Source organism: Myxocyprinus asiaticus, chromosome 16, assembly GCF_019703515.2.
Source record: "Myxocyprinus asiaticus isolate MX2 ecotype Aquarium Trade chromosome 16, UBuf_Myxa_2, whole genome shotgun sequence".
Lineage (NCBI taxonomy): Eukaryota > Metazoa > Chordata > Actinopteri > Cypriniformes > Catostomidae > Myxocyprinus > Myxocyprinus asiaticus.
In genome coordinates this window covers 12084434-12099312 of record NC_059359.1, presented here as the reverse complement: position 1 = coordinate 12099312, position 14879 = coordinate 12084434, and the positions used below count along the sequence as shown (strand labels likewise).

The window sequence follows — 14879 nt, the reverse complement described above, 5'->3', positions numbered from 1 at the left end:
TAATCCCACTCCAAGGCCCTTTCCCATATGGCACACTTGGTGCAGACTTTGCTTGCACGTGTTCGTGAAGTCCCATTGGTCATTTTGTGCTTCAAAAAGATTCTTGAGTGCCTCCTGTGTGTCCACACCCTTCAATACACACTTTTGCGGAGCCTGCACTGGTGCTTCACATCAATATACTACCCAACAGTCCATATGGCATTATTTCACCAAAGTGAATTAAAGTGGTGGGGACAGTGGCACTAGAACAAGTTTTAAATTGGGCATGAGTGGGCTGTACATGGCAAAGGCTTAGGTCATAAATATTATTTAGGCTATGGTCACATTACGCGTAAGCCAGGAGCAAAATTCTGTACAATTTGTACAGTTCTTTACAATTGTTTGTTGTCAAACTGTATGATACGATCCCAGTTAGATTTTTATGTCAGACTTTACACTGCACATCTTAGCCAAGACTTTGGTCCCAATCGTTCCGATTGACAGCATTGACTGGGTGTTTTATCTCATATGGCTGTCATAGAAGTAGTCACACTGCATGACAGTGACACAAAATTTCTGACACTGCCAGAACTTTGTCTGAGGCTAAGATTTTCTGTGGCCCAGAGGTGCATAACACAACGTAATTTACAAAGCAAACAAAAGTTCAAAACACAAAGAAATTAAGCCACAACACAATGGAATTAAGCCACAACCCAAATAAATTAAGCAACAACACAACAAAATTAAGCAACAACACAAATAAATTAAGCCACAGCACAACAAAATTAAGCCACAACACAAATACATATGCCACAACACAAATACATATGCCACAACACAAAGAAATTAAGCCACAACACAAAGAAATTAAGCTACAAAGAAATTAAGCCACAACTTAATATAAATTAAGCTAAACACAAAGATTAAGAAAGGACTTCTTGTGTTTCATTTTGACACAGCAAGCCAAATTTTGTTATGTTGTCTGGAGGCAACACCATGCCACAGAGAATTCATTACAATACTTAGCTTCACAATGCACAAATTTCTGTGCCAAAAATGTACTTCAATTAAAATCATAACATAATCGAAACATAAATCTACTTTACTGAGAATGTCTTATCATGTCCTATCCTCATGTAAGCATGTTATAGTGCCTATAATTTATCATTTTCCACCAGCTCGACATTGCCCCCTAGTGGCTGGGAGCATTTCTGTTGTGGCTGAATTTATTTGTGTTGTGGCTTAATTTGGTTGTGTTGTGGCTTAATTTATGTGTTTTGGCTTAATTTATTTGTGCTGTGAACTTTTGTTTTTCGGCAGTGAGAACCTGGCTTTAGAAATAAAGTATACAAAACATTTTAAACAGTTTTAATAGCACATTGAGTAGATATTTTTTGACATGCAGCAAATTTGAACTTGTGATATTATTTGACAACTTCATCCTTACATCTGCTGCTATATCAGATAAAATGATCTGTATAGTGAGCTGCTTCACTGTCTACATACTGTAGGCAGCTGTCTTCTATGGCGGTATACTGACTGAAATGGAGCCTAATAGGAGACCAGTTTGAAAGCTCTACATAGACGGCAACTCTGCACGTCATTGAAATAGTCCTACACAGGAGACTCAGCTCACAACTGATTTTTAAGTACAGGTGACGCGAGAGAAACAACGGTATGTTCTAATGAGAATAAATATACATAGTAAACACATGTTTGGGGTAGTCAGTTTTCTATTATTTAAACAATTTTATCGATACTTTTCAGTATTGAATGAATTATTAGTATATTTATAATCCAAATTTCTCTCGCTTCATCTGACATCTTGGATTTATTTTTCCATCAAGCTCATCACAGTGCATTCTGGGATCGCCTACCCAGTGAAGGCCTACATACGATGCTACCATAGTATTTGGCCAAAACGAGATGTCTTAGGAGGCAGCATAATTAATTAATAAGCGCGCCAATAATGGCTTAAAATTCTGCCTCCATAAGCAGCTCACTAACTCAGAAACTTATACATTTTATACAAGAGGATTTGGATTCGAATCTACGTTTAAATTTTTTTATTTTTTTATTTCCTTTATTTATAATTTTGTTTTTGTTTTTTGGATTTTCCCCCTTTTTTTCTCCCAATTTGGAATGCCCAATTCCCAATGTGCTTTTAAGTCCTTGTGGTCGCGTAGTGACTCGCCACAGTCCGGGTGGCGGAGGACGAATCCCAGCTGCCTCCGCATCTGAGATTGTCAACCCGCGTATCTTATCACGTGGCTTGTTGAGCACGTTGCCACGGAGACATAGTGCGTGTGGAGGCTTCACGCCATCCACCGCGGCAACCACGCTTAACTCACCACGCACCCCACCGAGAACAAACCACATTATAGTAATCACAAGGAGGTTACCCCATGTGACTCTACCCTCCCTAGCAACCAGGCCAATTTGGTTGCTTAGGAGACCTGGCTTGAGTCACTCAGCACGCCCTGGGATTTGAACTAGCGAACTGGTAGCTGGGGTGGTAGCCAGTGTCTTTACCACTGTGCTACCCAGGCCCCCAATTTTCTTTTTATTAAACAAAATTGCGTCTGCACTTCAGCAGCATGATTTGATGTTTGCATTTTATTTTGTGATTTTACTAGAATAGCTCCAGTGAGGTACTTACAATGGAAGTGAATGGGGCCAATCCGTAAACGATAAAATACTATCTACAGTATTTCAAAAGTATAGCCACAAGACCTAAACATTATGCGTGTTAACATGATTTTAAATGTGATAAAATCGCGTACTAAGCTTTTCTGTAAAGTTATAGCAATTGTACAACTTCGTTGCCATGACGATGTAATGTCAACAAACCATAAAACCCTAAAATATCTGTAAAAAATATTTTTGCTTTTTTTTAAAGAAAAGGAGGGACAAGTCGAAATTTGTTTTTGTGGTAATCAACATAATGCCACAAATGCTGTCGATTAAGCTTAACTTGTAGGGGCTGAGTTGAATTAGTGAATCATTTATGTGAACTAGTTCATTTACATGAACCGATGAATTGAAGTTCCAATGCAAGTGAATCTAACTGGTTAATTTGCATGAACTTTCTGAAAGAACCTATTCAATAAATGATTTAGATTTTGCAGTGCTACATGAGTGCGAGAGGACGTTTTGAAGGACAGATGTAGTGTTTTGTGATGCTACATCACTACCCGTTGGAAAATGTAGCTTGTTACTGGTAAAGCTACATCATTGTGAAACTTTGTTTGATTCCTATCCGCGTACCACATTCAGTGATTAGCTGTCCAGACACATGCAAGATATTGGTTCCTACATCAGGGTATTTCTAACTTTTGTTTTTGTCTTTGAATTGCCTCCAGGGGGAAGGATGGGTGTACCACAATCCTCTATGGAAGACAAAGTGACAAGGACACCTGGAGCCACATGATATTACTCCATCACAGACCCCAAGGTGGGGCAGGGGGCAACCAAATGGACACTCGGCACGATCCATTTCTCCAGCACTTCTTACAGAAAGTGCCAAAAACAATAAAGTCAAACAAATGGACATAAGGGTGGTTAAAATACCTCAAAATCCCCTTGGGATGATTGAGATTTGGATGTGAAGTCCTGAAATGACATTGTGTGACCTTGTACAATATCTTTATATTTGTATATTACTTCTAGTAATCAGTACTAAGTAGTGATTATTCATACAAGAGAGAGATTTAGCATCTGTATCACTAGCTGTTATATTTGATAATGATTAAATAGAGGCAGATGTTGATGCTGGAGGTATATGTGTGTTGTACAGTATATTTATGTAAAAGTGACCTTGCCCCTCATTTTGTAATGATTTGACTTGAATGGCTGAATACATTTCAGTTGACTAAGTTATCTGCATTACTGTATTGTACTTTCACTCTGGTGATTTCTGAAGGCTTTGAAGTAAGCTCAGCTTAAAAAAAAAATAAATAAAAAATCAATGGATATTTAAAGGAATTGTTCTCACAAAAATGAAAATTCTCTAAACATTCTCACCCTCATGCCATCCCAGATGTGTATTACTTTCTTCTTTCTGCTGAACACAAAGATTTTTAGAAGAATATTTCAGCTCGGTAGGTCCTTACAATGCAAGTAAATTGGTACCAAAATTTTAAAGCTCCAAAAAGCACATAAAGGTAGCAAAAATGTAATCCATAAGACTCCAGTGGTTAAATCCATGGCTGAGTTCAGAATGGCATACTGCACATACTACTCTTACTAGTTCTGCCATTTGTGTATATCGCAGAAATAGTATGAGTAGTTTGGTAGTATGCAAATCTGAACTCAGCCCAGATCTTCAGAAGTGATATAAGTGTGGGTGAGAAACAAATCAATATTTCATGTCCCTTTTTACAATCAGGCATCACTTTCAATTTGCATTCTTTGTGCATATCGCCACCTACGGGGCAGCAAAGAGAATTTATGATAAAAAAGGACTTAAATACTGATCTGTTTCTCACCCACACCTATCATATCACTTCAGAAGGCATGGATTTAACCAGTGGAGTCTTATGGATTACTTTTATGCTACCTTTGTGCTTTTTAGAGCTTACAATTTTTGGTACCCATTTACTTGCATTGTGAGAACCTACAGAGCTTAAATGTACTTCTAAACATTTGTGTTCAGCAGAAGGATGGCACGAGGGTGAGTAAATGTGAGAAATTGTATTTTTGGGTGAACTATACTTTTAAAGGAACAGATTTTAAAATCATGTGCAAATTCATTTTCCCTCATTAATTAGGAAGATTAAGCGTGCATTTCATTCACTTATTTAAATTTTCATTAAACCTAGGTTGAATTCTAAACATGTTCACAGATATGACCTTTTCACAGGTTTATTTTTATTTTTTATCTACTAGTTTTTTGTTGTTTTTTTGTTTACAGGGCCTAATTAAATTTTTGAAAATGAATTCTTTAAATTGACATAGATTAACCCTTTTTTATTTATTGGTAGATCGTATGCCCCAGCAACATTTGTTATGCTATATTTATTTCTGCAGTTACAGTATTCAGTGTTACTCAGATCATATTGGCCAACAAATCATTTTTGAAAGAAAAAACTCCTTTAAATGACTTGCTCTGCAGGTGTTTGAATGAATGTGGGATGCACAGACAACCGTTTCCATTAGCAAAGGTCTTATACAAGCGATGTAAAACCACAGAGATGGTGTTACCAAACACACTATGTACATGTTAAAATAAAGACACCTCTGCAAAAGACAAGTGATCACATACTGTATCTGTAAATAAGCTAAAGTCAAAAGCTTCTTATGATGTAATAGGCACTGCATTCACCTGTTGTCTATGATTACTACATGGGCGGTTGAAAATCATTATATATATATAGAGAGAGAGAGAGAGAGAGAGAGAGAGAGAGAGAGAGAAATTGTTAGAGCAGAATTCGACATGAGGTACCATTAATAGATTAGTGTAATCAATGGATAAAATACTTTTGTTTTTCACTATAGATTTTAACTCATCTCATTGAAAATTTTAGCTTTCCAGACCCCAATGCAAAGCAAATCTACAATAATTTATGGTCACTTTAAAATGTCAATGACTTCTAAGATTTTCTCAACTTCCATGAGAAAATCTTGGCCTGGAAATCAGTTTAATCACAAAATATCCTATTTTTAGCTTTTCCATGATCTTAGGAACCCTGAGCATTTATGTGGGCAGAATTAAAACATCAAAAATACAAAAACTGGGAACTCTTCACTTTCAGGTTTGAATTGGCTTTTATACGGATTCTTTTCTAAGAATTAACAAAATTGGTGACAAAATGAATGTTACTTATGCTACATACAAGTGCTAAAGTTTGAACCATATTCCACTACATTTGAGGGTGCAAAATGGAACAAATTTGTTATTATTCCTTTTATGAACTTGAGCTGTCATCTAGAGGACACTTAAAGAATTACACCAACGCCATACCACTGGACTAATACATATAAAAAAAGATTATCCCAAATGAAAGGATGATCAATAAGTCTGAATGGATAAGGCTGATTGTTTCATAAGTCTTTTAATCACAATGGCATCACTCATTCTCAGAACAGCATCTTTTTCTCACGCTCTTTTTTTTTTGTGTTTTTTTTTACAATTTATGGAGTACATTTTTACTTGGAAAAAGAAAATGACTGTTTTTGCATTTCACGATGAAAGGTCTCCTCAACTTCAATTTCTATTCTATTTAATAAATACCTTCCTAAGATTCAGAGCCCTCTGAGAACAATACATGTTATGCAAAGAGGGGAGAATCAGAAAACATTTTCCTTCCAATTATTTTACAAAAAACAAAGCAAAAGCAATAGGCAAGGTTAAAAACTAGAAAAGGCAGAAAACAAAGAGAAAGGTGTAAAATACAGCCCAGAAGAACAGAGGAAAGGAAAACCCCATTTGATATTGCAGAAAGTGCCCTTTTCAAAGTAAAAAAAAAAAAAAAGAGATTGGAATATTCACACTTAAAGTATGCACTCTCCACCTGCATGCTTCTCAGTAGTGGATCCACATTAAGGTGAACTAAGACAAAGTGGATTCAGGCTTGTAATGCAGCATTTTATAAACCTACAACTAATTCAGTTCACTCTTTGTCCTGGCAGATGCAATCAAAAAAAGGGGGGAAAACAACCGTAAGCATCTGCAAATTGTGCACAGTAGATGACGAGGCACAGCACCGTCTTCTGGACAAGGCATTAGCAATAAAGAAATAAAAGCAGATTCTTCATCAAACAACCCATTTTTGATTTTCAAATTATTGCATAAACTTTTAAAATCTTACAACCAATAGAAAAAGAACAACATTCAAAATTATGTAATGAACAAAAGTATTTATAATCAAAAATCACCACAATAGTTAAACATTACTAATAATTGAGTCCTTTTCAAAGTCTATTTTGGAAAGCAACTCACGAATTCAGAGCCACAAAGACACCAGCTGCATTCTGCCACATAAAAAAAAAAATGGTTTGTAAGATTAGTTAAAGCCAAGAGAGCTTTTAAGGGGCTTTTCCCAGTCAGACTGTAGACTGCGCCACATTCCTCAGATTCTGTAGCTTTTATTTATTTTTTTATCGTTTTTATCAAAGGTTAATTCACACAAAAAAATTTCTTTGGTGCTCCAAGTTTCACTGAGCGTAATGAATTCCTATTTGTTGGTTGTTTTAGCATTCGGTTGGATTATGCTAAACTGCACCACAAAAATAGTGACCACCGTTTTAGAAACGGGCAGCTCTCTTGCGTAACCAGCACTTTCAATTATACAAAATAAAAAAAAAAAAAATAAAAATGAAAAAAAAAAAAAAAGATTAAACCGATGTAGATCCCCATCGTCGAACCGATCATGGAACCGTCCGTGGTCGTTATGACAATCACAGGATCAAAGCCTCCAATCAAATATTCTCAGGTGGGCGGTGCCAGACGTCATATATTTGTTCTTCTTCTAGATTGGTAGATTACTTACTAGTTGCAGTTGCCCTTGTCTTTTGTTTGTTTTCATGTTTTCCACTCTCAAACTCTATCATTCAATAGCTAAACAGACTTCTTGCTCAGTTTCTTGCCTTTTTTCAGAGCCAGCTTGTTTTTGATATATCCCCTCTTCCTCTTGGCTGTCTGTAAACCAAAAATGAAATAATGGTTATTTTCACATGCAATAGTGTCTTATGAATGTTTACTATTGTAGTTTTACAATTACACTAACTGTAGTTTCTAAATGTAGTCATACTATATGTATTAGGGTAAATTTCATGAAACCTGACAGGAAAATATCCTGGTCATATTTAAATCCACATCAATACCAAAAAAATATATGTAAATATATGTAAAATACATTTTACCACCCAATACTATTCCCATTGTTTGATGATTTCCTCATTATTGTAACAGTCTTTTTTTATCTGCATTACAGTAACGTACATGCTGTTTTACAATATTTGTTTTTAAATCAGCAAAAATGAAAGGCAGTACCAATAGAACACTACTATTATGTAAAAAGTACTTTTACAAGTCAAATATATATATGTTTTTGCATTGACGTAATGAGAATTCGAGGGTAAAATGTGTGTAACTCATGAAAATAATTTCACAATGACCATGTATTCTTGCACTTAAGAAAACTGTTCATTCCAGGGTTTTTGCAGAAAGCGGCTGAAACATCACGTAAAAGAGAACACCAATTTCCTTACGCTGTTTAAGGGATTAAGAGAAAGCAGTTTAACACACCTGGGTTTCTCCCAGAGAACGCGGCTTACGTATTCAGGTAAACGCATAAGCGCTGTTCTAAAGGCTGAAACATACTTCACAAATACGTGAACGCAGACGCAAACACTTGGCCATAGAGTTTTTTAGGCACCACAAAACCGAATCACGAAAATTTGACTCTGTGGTCCGGTGTTTTATGAAGTCACGAAACCATCCCAACATGTCCAAAATGACTTGATATCCATAGCTAGTTGTGGCATCTCTGCTGCACACGCTTTTCCATTTCTTCCTGGCTCGGACAAATCGGTCCCGTAGTTGTTTCCATTTCTCTTTACAGTGTCGATATCGGAATTTAGGGAAGCTGCAATTTCTTGCCAATCATTTTCAATTGGTGTTTTATTCGAATGGAGAGGGGAGGAGTGGTCGTAAATATGTCTGTATAATCTAACTTGTTTGGCAAGACTCTCCTCAAATGGCTGCTTCGCCATGACAGTTGTTGACTGAGAACAGAAAATCCGCTCCAGCGCCCCTTGAGGCAACGCAGAGAATGCATCGCGTACTTGCGTTGGGTTATGAATTGAGCGCTGACACATTTCACTAAGCAACGACGCATGGAATCGAGCTTGCGTAGCAAGGTGCATCTGCGTTTGCATACTTGCGTGAAGTATGTTTGGGCCTTTACAGGTTTTTGAAGAGTGTGCATGTGCGTGAACAGAACGGATAATGTCACAGGTTGGAGCCCAACAAGTCAAAACAGCAGAAAGAATTAAACATTTCTGGGACTACAGTGGAAAAAAAAACAAAAAACACATACACTATAAACTATACCCATTTTTACACACTAACGTAAAATATCGATTGTCCCTTACGTTCTCATACATTGGGGGAATCCCAGAGTTTTACGTAAGACAGAAACCCCACTATTGCGCCGCAATTCTGCAGCAGATCATGACAGAAAATAAGGAAACAAACAGCAACAACTCTGGAATATCTAGAAATAAAGCAAAGGAACAATAATAGCGAAGTCTTTCTTGGATGCCATGTTTGTTATTTACAAGTATCGCGGGGGAATTACGTTGCTGTGGAGAAAGCTGCGTACTGACCGAGCCGCATGTATGCAGGAGTAAAGAGAACACCGCTTATGCATGTAGTGCATGTAAACGGGAACACCACTTTCTCACAATAAGACGCTTTCTGGTGTCCATGTAAACATATAATATAAAAAAAAAAAAATACAAATACAAAATAAAAAAATCAACATTTCTAGTGTCGGCATAGTTGCAGCATTTTGCTGAAGCAGGGCAGTACGGTTCTAAACTGTCATTCTGTGCAAGTACTAAGGACGTTTTCAGACCCATAGCTCGTTTGATTGGTTCCGAAACAGGGGCTAAAATTTTTACAATGTTGCATTTTCCTCTTGGTTCGGTTCGTTTTCACAAGGCAACATTTCAAAACGGCCCAAAACTGTCAATAAAAGTCATGTAAAACAATGTAAGCAAACTGCCCCCTTACTGGTCAGAATGTTTGTGCGCTGTTCCGGGATTTTCCGCATCCATTGATATATCAGTTAAAATGATATACCTGCAAAAATGTTGTCAACCGTAACATTTTCAAGTGTTGTTTATGTCAAACTTATGCAAAACGTCACCACACTGTACAGAATGCGCATTCCAGTCAGAGGAAATACACTTTATCCGACACACGATAATTTGCGTCATGGTTATTTTTAGCGATCATTCATTACTTTTGCAACTAATGAAAAGTGCCTGTTTTCGTGGTCACAGAGCAGGCTCTCGCGGGCACACACAACGAACACAAACGACAGAGAGAAGCCACAGAATTACTATTATTATTTATATATAGCCCTAAAACAGACAATGAATCGTCATAATCACAATTATTTGTTTGACAATTAATCGTCAGCCAAATTTCATAATCGTGATAGCCCTACCTGCAACTATCTATATAGTCGCGAAAAGGTTATATACACATTTTGATGATGAATTACAGTGAGGTGCTGACCTACAGATGTCTTCTCCAAAGATCCATCAGGTACGTTCATGGTTTTTATAAGCATATTGTTTGGTTCGTTTGCAATCGGACTTATTGTTTTGGTGCGGATCCGAGTGTGATTGTTTTGGTACAGATCCAAGTGTGATTGCCGTGTTCAGATAGTGTTCAAATGCCTAAACGAACCAAACTAAGGGAGAAAACACACCAGGTTCCGAAACAAATGCTCCAAACGAGCCTGGTATAGTCACAAGTATTGAAAACAGAACATCTGATTTTTTGATGTTATAAAACATTGTATATTGCACTAATAGAATCTAGATGGGAAAACCTTTTTTGAGGTGTACTTCTGCTTGGCTGCAATGTTGCGGAGCTTGTGGTCCAGAGCCTGTCGGTTCTCTGGCTTCTTCACCCTGTAGATGCGCACTAGCCAGTGTTCGGAGGTAAACGCCTCCTCCAGGTGCTTTAGACGGATGTCCTTGTTGCCGATCTCTGCGTTCCGCGTCCGGTCAAATCCAGGGGGTGTGCGGAAATCCAGCTGTTGAGGGGATGTTTGGAATTAAGAGACTGTCCACTAGGGATGGTCAAAATGACTGTTAGTTAAACGGTTTAATTACTATGGGGAAGACACACTTACTTGCATTTCTCCAAAGCGGTAGTAAGACATTTTGTACATCAGGCAGTTAAGGAGGGTGGGAGAGCCGGCCTTATCCACTCGAAACTCCCCCTGTGGTGTGAAATAATCACTCTCCTACAAAAGAAAAACACAAAAAATAGACTATTACATTTCCTGAAGAAAATGCAAGCGGTGATTACCTGTGGAAAATCTGCCATAATGCTAGGCCATTGCTACAAATGGCCACGATTCATATGCACACTGACCCGGATATCTTTAGGGTGCTCGCCCTCTGCAATGCGCACCATCCATAGAAACTTGTTAATGTCGTCGCCAGAGTATCCAATCACTCCCCCAAAGATTATCAGAACATAATCCACATCCAGTGACTTCATAATCTCATATGCTGCACTCTCATTTGAGGACATGGCTTTACCAACCTGAAGAGGAAACAGAATATTTATCGTAAACTGTCAGTGTCCTTAATATAGCACCACTAAGACCAAGTACAGACACTCTGCAATGCATTTTAGATCACACTGATCAATACTATTTCATTTCCAGTTGTTTTGGACAAAGTTGCCATATATTCTTGTAATACAGCAAATCACATCCTGTTGTCCTCGTCATAGTGAATATTGTATTGTCTGACTCACCAGTGCAATGTGACTGTTATTCCATGTGTTGTTGTCCACCAGTGTTGTGCGATTGGCCATGCCTGCAATCTGATAGCCGTAGTCCCACCAGGACATGACACGAGCGTGCTCATCCGTATTCTGTCGGAGCCAGTAATAGGCTTCACGGAAATCATCAAGAATGTTCCTTGATCTGGAGGTGATTACAAATCAATAATAATAATAAAAAAGACTTCCAGGCAGGGTGAGAAATTAAAGGCTGCTCGGAGCAAAATGTCACAAAATTGGACAAAAATGCTGTGTAATGAGTTACTCTTTATATTTCTAAACATGATTAATATCAGATATACGTAGTTCTAAATGTTCTATTCTAGGCTTGGTTGTACATACTGTATTATTGCATGAGTTGACGTTGGTTTAATTTTATGGGTAAGAGGAAATACATTTGTAATGAATTCCTCTTCTCTTTTTTTAATTTTATTTATAACCTCTGATATAGTTCTGAATGTATGAATCTAGGCAAAGTTATACCACATAAAATATCAGATGTTGATCTAATTTTATGGGTAAGAATACATTTGTAAATTACTCAGATTGAAAAACTGTTAATTAATTGATCAAAGTATTTGACAATAGAAATATACACATAGTATTCTTAATATAATAGTTCTTAAGGCCATGATATGTTTCAAGAGAAGTTCTTCTTTGTTCAGGGGTAAAAAGTTCTAAATACTAAATACTGTTTGCGAGCATTCAGACACCCGCCACACCGCTGTGAGAGGCATTTAGAAGTACATTTAAATGAGGACGCTCAGTAAAACCTTAACTAATGTGACATTAAAATGTAGAATGAGGCATATATATATATATATATATATATATATATATACACACACACACACACACACACACACACACACACACACACACACACAAACGATCATAAAAATGTAGGTAAATTTGCATCAGTTTGCTAATAACCGCACGCCGGTGTGTTTATGTTGACTGATCTTAACTAAGGTAGGTGGAGCTCCTGGTGGTGTTTAGCAGCAGGTAAGAAGTTTTCCTAAAAGCTCGCCCTGGTGAGCGGTTATGAACCACCGAAACGAACGCAAAAACACCTTCTTGTTGGCCAGATTTTGTACTAAATGACGTCACATCCATTCGTTCTTCGATTTCGTATGAAGCATATTGGGGCCTTAAATATTCTATTATTATAGGCTTCGTTATAAGTATTATTGCACATAATGCGAGTTAATGTTGATTTAATTTTATGGGTAAGCGGTAATAAATGTGCAAATTAAAGTATCTGACATAATAGAAGTATACACCCAGTACACTTCATAAAATAAGCAGGCCTTACTATGTTTGGGTCCGTATGAATGTGTCCTTACCCATCGTGGTTGTATGATGCCAGGACTACGCTGGGACTGGAGTAGGCATTACTGGTGACCCAGGTGCAGTGCACAGCAAACATCATCAAGAGCATCAGCATTAGCATGGTAACGATGCTCTTAATGTTGGGCCCCAAACCCTCCTCTGGACGGTCCTGTTCAGACACATGCTTTCGGACTTTGCCTGCCTGCAAGCACATGTGACACACACTTGGATTTAACCAAACTGAAAAGCTGTTTAATAGTGAGATTAAGGAGGCCTCACTGAGAATCCCTTGTAGCATTATAGTAACAAGTCTAAATTTTCAGTATAGTAACAGTTTTTGCTTTCTAAAGACCCAATGAACTGGCTTGATGAGCAGTTTTCTTTCCTGTGTTGATGTATTTGCTATTTAAACTGAAAGTTAGGCAGGAAAATTTTGCTCATCCTTTAATAAAAAAGAAAAGAAAAAAGAAGCCAATAGCCTTAAGTTTTTGACAAATCCATGAACCATGACTTGCTACTTGATATAGCTAGTTTGAGGCAGGTGAAATTTACAATTGGGGAGGAGACGTTCTCATTCTAGAGAACATTTTATCGGACAAAAATGTGTATAGTGCAAGATGAGTCATTAATATGTTTAGTCAGTTTTTCTCAGAACAGAAAGACAATACGTTTTAAATCTGTATACAGTACCTGGCAAAATTCTTAAGCACATAAGATGTTTCACAAAAGCATTTGTCTTGAGATAGTCATTTATATCTTCAGCTTTAGTGTGTCAATAGGAAATATAAATGTTAGACTCCCAAACGTTTCATTTGCAAACAGATTAGAATAGAAGAACAGGGAGCCCTGTAACAGATGTCATGGCCCCCACAAAGCCCCCCACTGAACATCGAGTCAGTCTGAGATTACATAAAGAGACAGAAGCAATTGAGACAGCCTAAACAGATAGAAGAACTGTGGCGAATTCTCCAAGAATCTTGGAACATCCTATCTGCCAACAACCAAGAAAAACTGTGTCCAGGTGTACCTAGGAGAATTGGTGCTGTTTTAAAGGCAAAGGTGGTCACACCGAATATTGATTTAGCTTTTTTAGGTTTACTGGACTTTGTATGACATTAAGTGATAAATGAAAACTATTTATTTCATTATTGTTGAAGACATCCTCACTATGCAACATTTTTCACAAGTGCCTAAAACGTTTGCACAGTACTGTATCTGCTAAAAGTTCATTTTGTCAGCTAGTATAAAAGCATATAGATGGTCTCAATACATCGAAAATCCATTATATAATCGCGATGACTTTACTGACGATATAAAATTCAACAATATCATGAATATAGCAATTTTAATGTTCATTTTATTCCAAACATTAGTAACTGCTATAAAGTTATTATACAAATCTACAAACGCGGAACAGTAAAGGAGAGTATGACAGCGGTTCAACAAGATGCGAAACTCATAACTGTCAAACAAACAGTGCAATTTCCGTTTCACAATAAAAGCTCCTGGTGAAGATCAAATAAACATGACTAAATAGGACAGAAATATCTTAATTTATCTTTAACAAATCTTATTCTGAAAATAATAATAATTCAGTATAATATTATATTGATAAACTTGACTGGTTCCACAGTAATAATTTAGTACTATGCAATATTCATCTGGTTTCCAAAAAATAAGTGAAGCAGTTTTTGCTCACCTTGTTCATTCACAAAGAAAAATAATTTAGTAAAAATATATGAAGGTTAATAAGATTCGCCTTCATCATTTTTAAGTAGATTTGTATTTAATGCTTTTGAAATATTAATTCTACATGGAAGCAACGGCTGTTTAGCTGAAATGGTTCCTCTGAAAAAAAAAAAAAAAAAAAAACACTATGCCATTTCAGAGCAAAAACACAATTATCGAGATATTGAATATCGTCAATTTGCTGAAAAATATCGAGATATAATTTCTGAAGCCATATCGCCCAGCGAAGATACAAAACTCCAATTTTGATTTCATAGGGTTTTTAAGACAGAATTCATTCATT

General features: G+C 36.9%; 2 protein-coding genes across 5 annotated transcripts in view; one reads left to right on the top strand and one right to left on the bottom strand.

Moving 5' to 3' along the window:
- Positions 1-4121, top strand: part of LOC127454482 (oxysterol-binding protein-related protein 10-like) — a 100250-nt gene extending 96129 nt beyond the window's left edge. For all 4 annotated transcript variants that reach the window (XM_051721726.1, XM_051721724.1, XM_051721727.1 and 1 more), the window contains one exon: positions 3342-4121. In XM_051721726.1, the coding sequence (XP_051577686.1) occupies positions 3342-3386 (45 nt within the window). In that variant the 3' untranslated portion in view covers positions 3387-4121. The remainder of the gene's footprint in view (positions 1-3341) is intronic.
- Positions 4122-6016: 1895 nt separating this feature from the next.
- The window catches only part of LOC127454481 (dolichyl-diphosphooligosaccharide--protein glycosyltransferase subunit STT3B), a 76095-nt gene continuing 67232 nt past the window's right edge, over positions 6017-14879 (bottom strand). The window contains exons 11-16 of the mRNA XM_051721722.1: positions 12862-13049; positions 11489-11660; positions 11099-11272; positions 10854-10967; positions 10548-10754; positions 6017-7618 (exon numbers count right to left, since the gene is read on the bottom strand). Of these exons, the coding sequence (XP_051577682.1) occupies positions 7538-7618; positions 10548-10754; positions 10854-10967; positions 11099-11272; positions 11489-11660; positions 12862-13049 (936 nt within the window). The 3' untranslated portion in view covers positions 6017-7537. The remainder of the gene's footprint in view (positions 7619-10547; positions 10755-10853; positions 10968-11098; positions 11273-11488; positions 11661-12861; positions 13050-14879) is intronic.